At 39.3% G+C, this 12,027-nt stretch overlaps 1 protein-coding gene across 1 annotated transcript in view; it reads left to right on the top strand.

The window, feature by feature from the left end:
- The window catches only part of MRPS5 (mitochondrial ribosomal protein S5), a 57,702-nt gene extending 49,615 nt beyond the window's left edge, over positions 1-8,087 (top strand). Inside the window, exons 9-11 of the mRNA XM_072140721.1 lie at positions 1,536-1,598; positions 4,114-4,250; positions 7,577-8,087. Of these exons, the coding sequence (XP_071996822.1) occupies positions 1,536-1,598; positions 4,114-4,250; positions 7,577-7,801 (425 nt within the window). The 3' untranslated portion in view covers positions 7,802-8,087. The remainder of the gene's footprint in view (positions 1-1,535; positions 1,599-4,113; positions 4,251-7,576) is intronic.
- The last annotated feature ends 3,940 nt before the right edge of the window (positions 8,088-12,027 follow it).

Here is a 12,027-nt window from a genome sequence, read left to right as displayed (position 1 = left end):
AAATCCATGGCGTGGAGGTGCCTGGACAAGTGCAGCATATGAATTGCGGTTTGCAGCTCATTTATAAGGGTGTGTGAAGGAACCTGTCCTGATTGTATCACGTTTACATAGTTAATTAAAGGAAATCTACCATTTTGTTTTCGTGCATTGTGAACTAAACATACCTTGAGAATTCTGTAACTACGACGATACAGAAACATATCTTGTTTCACCCCTGAACCGAGTGGTTTTGCTCAAAAAAGAAATATAAAAGCTGGGTGCAGACTGGCTTCCGTACATAATAGAGCTGTCTGAACTGTCTAGACAGGATTAATCAACCTGAGCTGGATAACTCGTACACAGCAGCTGGGGGATGGTGCAGCGATTGATTACTTCTGCTGCCAGGCACAACACAGTGATGCCGAGAAACAGAGCCTCATTATCATAATTTTTATAAAAGTTTTTTTCAGCAAAACCACAGGGAACAATATGTTTCTGCATCAGTGTAGCTACAGCATTGCATAAAGCTACAGCATTGCATGTTTGGTTCACATTGCATAAAAGCAAATGGTAGATTTCCTTTAAGTGTTAACATAGTGCTTATGCAAACATGGTGTTAACACTTTTTTAATGTTTGTCCTGAAATAGATAATTTTTAATGTATGCCTGGGGTGTCTTTAAAAAGTAAAAAAAAAAATTACCTCTTCCCCCTGCTGTGCCCCCATCACTGGCGAATTCTGTCTGTATATGTAGGGCGCCAGTGATACCTGTCTACAGCTGTTCGCCTGCTACTATATGAGTTTCAGTTCAGTAGTAGGAACGTGGCTGTAGACGTGGATCACTACGGCCTTTTTATACAGGCAGATGCTGGCAGAGAGGTATGGGCATCAATCTAAATTTGCACTGGAAGGACTCTTTGAGATTTTGTATCATATATGTGCAATTTTACAACTTCATGGTATAGTTACTACTATACAGTATGCCTCATCTCATAAACATTACTCTTACGGAGACCTTTTATCATAGGAAGAATTTTTCCTTTCAAATATGATATAGACCATGGTAGACCTATAGCAGGCTCTGATGCATTGCGTGCACTGCTTCTTCCTGCGCGGTCACAACGCCGAAACAGGCGCGGGCCTGCTCTTCTGCGCATGCGCAGACGGCAGGATCGCCGGACGAGGGCGCGCAGCTACGCGGAGCTGCGCGCCGAAGATGGGTGAGTAGGAGGGGTAAAGTGGCTACCGGGGCGTGGAGTAGCCGCCTCGTGTAACCTCAGATGCGGCTACTCCACGCCCCGGTAGCTGCATAAGTAAATTTGAATAAATATCAAATTAAAGTTATCAAAAAAGTGCAGGGACGTGAGGATTAGCCCTTAAAAGGGCTATCCTCACGTCCCATTGATCCACCTACCACCCAATCTACCTTTATAGGTAGATTTGTGGTGGTAGGTGCCCTTTAAGTTTTTCCTGTTTTGACTTGTTGCTGCTTGCAGCCTGTGTATACACTGTATGGAGATGGTAACATCACTTTGTATTTTTATCCCTTCTTTGTAGTATTTCATGATATAACATCAACATATAAGAGAACTACATTAAAAATGAAGAAACAGAATCACGGTGAGTGGGATCTGTATGGTGACGGGCTGAGCTCCATGTAGCTTTTTATACGGATGTATTGTAGAAGTGTGAGCCTGAGCAGGTGGAGCAGAAACACATTGGATGGATTGCACTGGCCTGTAAAACAATTCTGGGGAAATCCTATTACTGCCAGCCAAGCTTTACTGCACAAATGTACTTCTTTTTCTTTTAAACCATAATTGAAAAAACAAACTATAAGCACTAGCGGCCATTTTTTATGGCCTGAAGAATATATTGATTTTTCCTGCTGCGGAAGGAGGGGGGGAACACTCTCCAGACACATTTTCATCTGAATGATCTTTAAAAGGCCATTTATCACAGTTTAATTTACTAGATGGCCAAAATGTTTAATTTCACTTGCTGGCCTCCCCGTTTCTCTTCTCTGTAAATTGTTCCAGTAGGTTTTTGGTGCACTATTGGGAACTCCGGGTTCTGGAAAACGAAACTATAATTTAATGGCGCCATTGCTTTTGTCGACATAAAATCACTTGGATTATTAGGGCTGCCAGGTTGAGGAGACGGAGGGTATGTGTTTTCTTTTGCTTTGTGCCATGCGGTATACCCTATTACTGTCCTGGTGACAGGGGTATTAAGTGCTGTACAAGGCAAGGGAACGGCTCGGATATGTGTTGTCAGTGTTACCTCATTGTTTACTTCCCTAATGCTATTACAACGGGAATATAAATCCCACAGAAGCAGAAGCACAGGAAATGTCATATTGGTGGAAACTTCTAGAATTCTGCAAATTTGACATCAATATTTAAACCATTCCCTGCCAGGCATGATGGTAAAAAATGCACCTAAATGTAATAGATAAACATTTGTTCACAGATCCTAGTCATATGTTCACCTTAATAAATCATCACAAATCACTTCAACTGAAATAACCAAAAATCAGCTTTTGAGCTAGAAATTTTAAGAATGTCACAACCTGCAACACATAGCAATCAAAACTTTGTGACAAACACAAAAGAAAATGCATTGAAAATGCAATGAAAACATCAATTTTTACATAACACATAACAAACGCAAAAATAGATATAAAAATAAAGTGTGCAGATTTATTTTTTACACTCCCAAGAATGCTAAAACAAAAACCATGCAAACATTTGGTTGCAATCCACAAATGTGTTTAAAATCCAATAACGCACAAAGTAAGAAACTACTATTCCTAAAGAATATTTTTTTAGAAATCAAAGCCTACCATGTATACAAAAATATTTTTTTAATTCATACACACTACCATACACATTACACACATTCAAACACATTACATAAAAATTCTAAATTTCCACTAAAATGTGTACAAATCCAGAATACTTGTATAAAGAAAATGTGCTTTCCGGAAAACTGTAAGATGTGAGGAGATCATACAGACCCCACATGTGTATATGCACCAAAATATGCAACAAAGGGAACGTTAAATCCACAGGAGATACCAAACAATTTTTGCAGAAAATTGCACTGAGCTTCACACAGATATGTTATTGAACCCTCCCTTACACAACGGTAACTAAAATAAACACTATATATCCATAAACCAAGCTAATGAGATAAAAAAAGTCACTTTTTTTTTTTTTTTTAAGATGTGCGCCATTGTATTAGCCACACAATAACAGAAGTGTGGTTCTTAAGAATTTGAGTAAGAACACAAATAACATAGGTATAAATAATGGAGGATGTTGGGAAATATAAACTTTATTCAGGAATTTGTGTGTATGTTCGTGTTACATATAACTTTTTGGACGTCTTCTGGGTTGTGGTGTTACAGTAGCCACATTATGCAAGAGGATCGAATGGTAATCGTTTTGCTTAATTTACGTAAAACATGATTCTTTCGTATATAAAAAAAAATCAGAGAGCAAGTGTGCTCTAATATTCTGGGTGGGAATATAAAGTCAACATTTACAATATCTGTAAGATGTGAGTAGCCTCTGCAGCCTCCTCCAATTTCTCCTTGCAGCTTGCTGGCTAAAAATTGGGGGGGGAGTACAATTCAGATGACTATAACTTCAGATCTATGGCACCTAGAATCTCACTTTTTATTCCTTGGGGAAAAAAGAAAATCTCTTCTTAATGTGAATATAACATTGTGTTTTTTTAGTTGCCAAGGAACCAGGGATATTAACTGTTTAAAATGTCATCTGAAATGATTTTTACATCTAAACATTGCAACCAAAATTCTTTACCGTGAATATCTCCACAAATCCAAAGTTATAGCCCTCTGAAGAGAGGACGTATCACGCACATCCCTGACCATAAGGAGGACTTATGAGAAATTTGCCATAAAAAAAATAACCAATTTTTTAACCATTTCCTGTTCATTTCTCTGCTCAACTTCTGCTGTGTCACTGCAGAGTTTTGGAGCCCACCAATAGTGAGGGCCTTCTATTAATTAATGGTTGTCATATTTCCAGAGAAATTACAACCATATTGTTTCTCTTCTTGGGCAACTACAAAGATTTTAATACATTTCTAATATTTTCTTGTTCAGGATATGGTCTCCACTGTCACAGGGCAGTTATCACTATCTGCAAGTTGATAGGCATCACAGACATGTACGCCAAAGTGAAAGGCTCATGCAATATGCTCAACCTCACCAGGGCGCTCTTCTTGGGTCTGGCACAGCAGGTAAGTCATTGCCCTTGATTTTCCTGCAGTTTACATTATTAAATTACAGCATATTTGTAGAATTTTTACCCCCAAATTAATAAGCATATAGAAAGAAGTCAACCCCCCTACCTCAGTCAGTGCCATATCTGCAGATACAGTTTCAAGTGCTATGAGTTTGTCATCCTATTCTACACTGACATTCTCCCTGGATCCTGCCTCATCTTGTAGTCCGCCTGCTGCCAAAATGTGAAATTGGTGATGAGGGACAATTGCTCCCCTCTCTTGTGACCTCTCGTTCATAGTTATGTTACCAGGGAGGTGGTTTGCCGCCTCTGTAGTGGATCATGTAACCATAATGAATTGCAATGCATAGTCTAGAGAGTGAGCAGAGATCAGTACATTAGTACATATTTAGCTCAAAAATATTCTAATATTTTAATGTTGCATGGGCGCCCTGGAAAGGTCTATTGCATCACGTTTTCAGCAAATGATTACTGTAGGTGCTAAGTTTTGTGCCCCATCAATCTGAGATTGTATCCCAGAATACTTTCTTATAGTGGAGTTGTACTATTCTAGTAATAGGTGACTGAGGGAATAAATAGGCTGATTGGTGTGTTACATGACTCGCATAACCATTTTTAGTGTTCTCACAGTTTTCACATGTCCCATATTTTCCCTGGGTACGGAATAGTACCATGCCACACGTGTGCTGCACTGTACGGCGCAGTACGCCCATTGCTGGCCTGTGGGGGACATATATACAACGTATATACGTCCCCCAGCGGCCGTGTGAATGAGCCCGTAATGTCAACACAGTATATGATAAACTATCCACAGACCCAAAGTTAATCTACCACTGGGATGCAGCATTGAACACCAAGCACTCTTACACGCTGTGTCCCCTAATACAGGATCCTTTGTTCCTTTATCTTCTATTGGTCTAGTTTTAGAGAAGATCTTTTAAAATTATGCAAGAGAGCCTCCAGGGCTCCTGTCTGCATCACAGAAGCTTCTTTTGGCTCTGTCTTCTGCTAATTATTCACACCTTCCGGCAGGGGAGGGAGGAAGCAGGCAGACACTCCGAATGGAGGCGTAAATAACGAGCAGAAAACTGAGCCAGAAGGGGCTTCAGCGATGTAGACCGATGCCATGCATCTGTAAATCAAGGCCGTTAGAAGATAAAGGAAGAACAAATTCTGTTACAGGGGTGACACACCAACGTGTAAGCGTGCTTGGGGTACAATACTGCATCCATGTAGTAGGTTACGTTTAAAGGTAACCTGTCAACACCCCCCAAGCCGACATATAGTAACTTATTCTGTAATATAAATACAGATAGAATACATATAGGAATTAAACAGCAAAATATGGGTGGTACTCTGATTAAAATATAACTTTGATGGAAAATTATATTTAACTATAAACACTTAAATACTGTTTTCTAATCAAAGATAAGATGCAAACACAGCTGACCCAGGATATTACCCAAATGAATACCTGCATTAAATTAAAAAAAGACATATCCACGGTGTTGTACTGTAGACTAGGTAGAGCCCAAACACAGACTCGGGATATAATTCATTTAAGATGCCTACAAGATAGGAAAGAATAAATCAGAAATGTCTAATGAGTTTGACTGACGTGTTCAGTACTGATTTGTATAGAACAATACAGTCTTAGGCTGCATTCACATTAACGTGTTCCCGACGCGCCTAACGTGTGCACGCGCCTGGGAGAGGAGGAGGCGGTGAGCACTGCTCACCCCCGCCCCTCTCCATAGAGATACATGGGGCACGGCGCCATATTCCGAGAAAAGATAGGACATGTCCTATCTTTTCACGGGATACGGAACAGTACTTGTTTTGCACCGTACCGCTCCCATTGCCGTCTATGGGGACGTATATATGAACCGTAACCATTTTTCAAAATTACATAAACTTACAAAACAAGGGCCCTTTTATTATTAAAAATAAAAATTAGATAAAAATAAAATGAGCAATCTGTTTTCGAGCACTATGGCATCTTCATTGCTCCAATAAGTAGGAGTGTAGTGTTGGTCAGAGAGTTTTTAGTTACATTTTGATCAAACTGCATAAGCCCACTAACCATTTCACGGTGACCTGGTTTTAGTGGGTCTCTACACGAAAGGGTACGGCATCACATGGCATCCACTATCGCTACAGCACAGTGCCAGCAGGGACCAAGACCCAGCAGCACCCAAGTACCCATTCTGGCAGGTCCCCACCAGCGCCGAACTATAGACGTCATGCAGTACTGCACCATGTGAACAGGTTCTGTTCTGTGTAGAGCTGTAGGTCCCAATCTTGTGACAACCCCTTTATTGGTATTCCAAATTAGTAGCTGTGCAATATGACCAATTATTGTTGGTGGATGGAGACTAGCTTTTCAGATGTCTTCCTAAGGCTATATTCATATGGATGTATGCCCTCCCCTCTCCATAGAAAATAATGCCGCATGGCTGCCGTGAGCATTCATTGTTTATCGTCGTCTATGGCACTGGCGGTCGTGTAAATGCACCTTTAGATTGCACACAGAGAAAGTTGAGAGACTTTTTTTTGACTTTTAATAGTAATAATCTTTATTTATATAGCTTTTTTTCTCACTATTCGATTCGTAAATATGAGATTATGTAGAGTTGATGAGAGGCAATGATGTGAATAAAAGCCCTTGAAGTGTGAAAAAAGCATGTTTTGCACCACCATCAGCCCCTATATGTGCATGTATATGTCCTCTCTCGCTTATACTATTACCGGTGGATATTTATCTGATATGAATTGTATTTGTTCATTGTAAATAATAAATAAGCTATATAGATTCAGTGCTGTATTTTTGTATAATATATTACAGGAGAAGGTATTGTATGTGGGGTGGGGGTGGTTGTTAGTGTGGTAACGGGTTCCCTTTAAAGAAAATCTACCATAATTATCAAGCATGATAAACCAGGGGCACTTACTTATACGTCCAGGCACTGTGACACTGGTAATCTTCTTTACATTTGTTATCCGTGGCTCCCTCCTAAAAGATCCCCTCCATACTGTAGCTTAACAGGCGTTTAGTGTGTAGGAGCCCCTCCCCCTTACCACTGTGTGACTACATCATACAAAGGATGGGGAGACAGTGTAACAGCCAGTAAAGCTGCAGCATGGAGGTACTCGGGCTCTGGGGGACATAACCATTCAGGCTCATTAGCATAATCTTAAAAGTTTATCTTAGAAGGAATGTGGCCATGGATATCATGCACAGTGCCTGGACCTATATATTGCATTACAATTGTTTCAGTATTAATGCAATGCTAAATTCTAACTGTTTGCATTGTAAAACAGGAGACCCATCAAGACCTGGCCAACAAGAAAGGCCTTTATGTAGTGGAGTTTAGAGAAGAGTGTGGCCCCTTGCCCCGCATTGTGGCTACACCTCAAGGAGCCCTCTCTACAGTCCCTGAACCAGAAGGAGAGATCCCCGATACAAAACTAGACTGGGATGAAGTTAAAGTAACCCAAGGCTTAAAAAGTTCCATCTGGGCCAATGTTAAGAGGACAGTATGGTGAAAGTCAAAAACTGAAATTCCAAAATGCTATTCCATTGCAGCTTGTGGTCAGATCCTATTGTCTAACAAAATATACACTGGCTGAGACTTTTGTTGCTGGAATAGATGCTCAATTTAATGTGAATCTCCACTCAGAGATGACTATGACCTAAGTTATATGACTGGCCCCAGCCATGACCCTTTGATTATAAGCATGGCATTGTAGGAGATGACACTTCTGTCCAATTCTGTGTGAAAGCTCATCTTTACAAGATACCAGAAATATGAATAAAGAATTTTTCTATGTATTCTGTGTATTACTGTTATGTTAGAAGTTCCTAATAAATTTGACATTAGTTTGATGAAAATGAATAACAGGCCAACATACCGCTACCTTGTGTGTTGTGGGTAACTTTCAAAGTGACTAAGTAGCTTGGTCTATAAATCTCATTCACTTTTCCTTAAACCCTATAAATCCATTGCATATTTTAGGAAATATTACAGAGACTTCGACTCATCTCCCAATGTCGGTGTTGCCCAATAACCAGGCCAGGGATCATAGGGGAGCTTAAGGCAGGAGCGGCAGTGGGAGGTGTAAGTGGCTGCTCCTGCCTTATTTGTCTCCTGCAACAGTTCATTGACCCTAAGCTCCCACCAAATGCCATAACCACCAATCCCTGCTAAAATTAACATGTACCCTGCCAGTCCATTAGGCGGGGGAAAAAGTTGGGGTCTATTTCCATAATTGATTGAATTCCCATTAAATTTTGTAAGCCACATATGCACACACAACAGTATATCAGGCATGGGTGGTGGTATACAGACATTCCAAAATTGTCTGCTACAGATCTCAAAAATCACAATGCCCTGCAAACGTAAGAAAGAAGCTATATTGTTTATGTATGTGTATCTGATCAAAAAGTCAGAAATGGCTGCTGGAAGCTAGAAATGGCTTTCTATATTGAGAATGGGCGCTTCTCCAGGGTACTGTACTGTGTACCAGTGAAGTAACATTGAGCTGTCCTCACCTCTTATCCACAGGAGTTGATCCTAGCACAGATGAAGAGAAATACAGAACCTGTGCTGCTACACATAGAGACAAAATATGTCATGTATTACGTTTTCTTCTGGAAAACAACAGCTTTATATTGAAGAGCTGCATTCACCGTTTTAATAGTTGTCAATAAAAACTGTAAACAAGCTTGGTGTATGATGACAGCGTTGTGCAACTTTGAGTTCAATTGGTGGTCATCATTTTTATCTAGCGTCACACAAAGAGAGAAAAAATTGTGTGAAAAGCCACCTAGAGCTAAACAACTTATCTTTATTAATTACCAAAAATATACAAATCACAAACAACCCAAACCCATGATTAACCCCTTGATGACTGCATCGGGAATCTACGTCTGTCATTAAGGGTACTTAGAAATGCCGTAGAAATGCGTCGCGTCAGAAGATGATTTCGGGACATCGGGTACCGAAAGTGCCAGTGTCTGCCAGTGACATCACAGTTATCCGATCCGAAAATATCCGATCCAGAGTGTTTAACGCCTTACATGCCATGGTCAAGCACAACCGCAGCATGTATACGTGTTCCCCGATGATCAGACCCCCCTGGTGAGCTTACTAGGCGATCCGATCCATTCTGCGGCAGCACCGAGGTCCGGCGAGTCCCCCAAGGCTGCCGACCCCTCTCTGGGACGCAGTGTATTGTAGTGTAAAGTCTTGGACATGCCAACAGATGAACCCTTGTTCAAGCCAAGAAGTAGAAAATGTTAAAAAAAAAAAGTTTTTTTTAAAAAAAATTAAAATAATTTTATAATAATTAAATAAAAGTCCCCTAATCAGCCCAACTACTTATAAAAACCAAATGAAGCCTATAAAACACACAAAAGTTCATATTTGGTATCACTGCGTCCGTATCAATCTGTACAATAAATCAAAAACCATATTGAACCCGCTCAGTGAACGGCGTAAATAAAAAACACAAAAAATTTCCCGTAATATACAATTTTTGAGCAAATATCCTCACAAAAAATGTTCTAAAAAATGATCAAAAAAAGTTACGTGCATTTATATGATACCACTGAAAAGAACAACTATTTTTGCAAAAAATAAGCCCTCAACTAGATTTGTCAACAGAAAAATACAAAAGTTATGCCCCTAAAAAGTTGTTGATCGTAAAAACAATAAGATTTTTTTCAATATTGGTTTTGCTAAGGAAAATTGAGCAAAGATAAGAAAAACTATATCAATCAAATGTATATATTCTCGTAGTGAACCAGAGAATAAAGATAAAATATCATTTTTATGTTCTGGCGAGCCGGGAAAAAACAAATGCTAAAAATCCCAAATAGAAAATTGATAATTTTGTTAGTATCCCCCCGTGTATCCCCCTTGAAAAATTTGCAGAACATTTCATCATTTTAGTCATTATGAAAGTGTCATTTTTTGCCTAAATGAATGTATTTTCCAAAAAAAAGTCAAGTGTTTCTAAATCGCACTTCCATTTTGTTTTAACCCATTTGAAACACTTAAAGGGTTAGTAGACTTAATAGAAGTTGTTTTACATATGTTTAGGGGTGTATTTTATAAAGTGGGGTAATTTATGGGGTTTTAGTATTATTTAGGCTTTTCAAAGTTGTCCCTCAAAATGTGAGCTTTAACGATTTTCATGAAAATGAGAAATCACACCTAAAGTTCTGCGGTTCATAACATCCTAGAAAAATGAGAGGACGCATAAAATATCATCTCAACATAAAGCAGACATTCAGCAAATGTTAATTATCAAGCTTTTTGGGTAGTTTTACTTCCTGTCTGGAAAGCAGAAAATTAAGAATTTTTACGAACTTTTGCCAAATTTTCAAATTTTTTCAGACCGAAACACAAAACTAATCACTTAAATTTTACAACTAACATGAATTACAATGTGTCATGAGAAGACATTGGATATGTTAAAGCGTTCTGAATTTATAACCAATTATTGGGACACATGTCAGATTCTAAAAATCAAGTCTGGTCATTAAGCTGAAAACTGGTGTCGGTGATAAGGGGTTAAAACACTGAAAAGTATACCAAAAAAATGTACACAAATAATTATTGGTACGGGTAAGTTGGCACCACCAACTAGCTCCCACAATGCCCAAGTGTAAGACTACCCTAGGAAACAATTCACATCCCAAGCATGGTAACACATGCTACAGGGGGTAAAACCATGATAAAATGGTAACAAAAAGTCACCCCACTAACCCAGTAGAGTTGGTGTTATGGTGCATGGAGTATCCCACGCGTTCTGTTGCTAATAGGCGATTTTACCTCTGAGGAAGTCGCCTATTAGCAAAGGATCAGGTAGGGTGCCGACCGCACCATAACATCAACAGTACTGGGGTAGTGGGGTGACTTTTATCATTTTTTTTGTACTTTTAAGTGTTTTTATCATGGCTTTGGCTTTGATTTATATATTTTGGCTAATTGATAGATATATTGTTTACATTCAGCTGGATTATCACACGTGTATCTCGAACTTGTGAACTGAATTCTCAGCATCATTATAATGAGACCCTGAGTTCTCAAACATTTAGCACTTCTGTAATAATCTGATCACTTTTCTAGAAGGTCTGAGAAGTCTGGGTGTTCAGAGTGAAGTTGCCTTTGAGGATAATTAGGATGCTGGTCCTGCTGTTCTGCTCCTCGGAACCCCTGTTCTTGTGATCTGTGGGGGTCTCATCATTGAGATAACTTGTTTTATGTGGGAAAACTGCTATAGCTACAATCTGTTCTGAATAAAATTATTGTCCCCATCAAAATTTCTGGATGAGTGTTTATTGGAGATTCCTTGTAACTTATTTCCTGACACACAAGACACAACTTTTCAATAAACAAGTAACAACCCAATCCACATTGTTCTATAGGTCACTTTATTATGCTGCCAACTAAATTAGATCCAAAGCTGAAGCTTCACTTGCCAACCTACGAGTGCACCCCTCCTCGTACGGACTGAGGAGTCGTAAATTAAAAACCGCATCTCCTAAATTACCAACTACTGAGGAACAGTTGTGGCTTCTAAATTGCTTCCACTGCATTTTCAATATGGGAATGAATATTGTTGCATCGTAAAAGTTAATGAGTCTGGAAAAAGTGTTTCCACAGCCATAAATTAAAGTTTCTGGATGCGATGTGCTGACTGCGTTGCACAGATGAAAAATTATTACTTATCGGCTATCATGACATCTGCTTTGTAGTACTAGG

This window comes from Engystomops pustulosus, chromosome 3 (assembly GCF_040894005.1).
Source record: "Engystomops pustulosus chromosome 3, aEngPut4.maternal, whole genome shotgun sequence".
Lineage (NCBI taxonomy): Eukaryota > Metazoa > Chordata > Amphibia > Anura > Leptodactylidae > Engystomops > Engystomops pustulosus.
The sequence above is the reverse complement of the archived record's forward strand: the minus strand, read 5'-3'. Positions and strand labels throughout refer to the sequence as shown.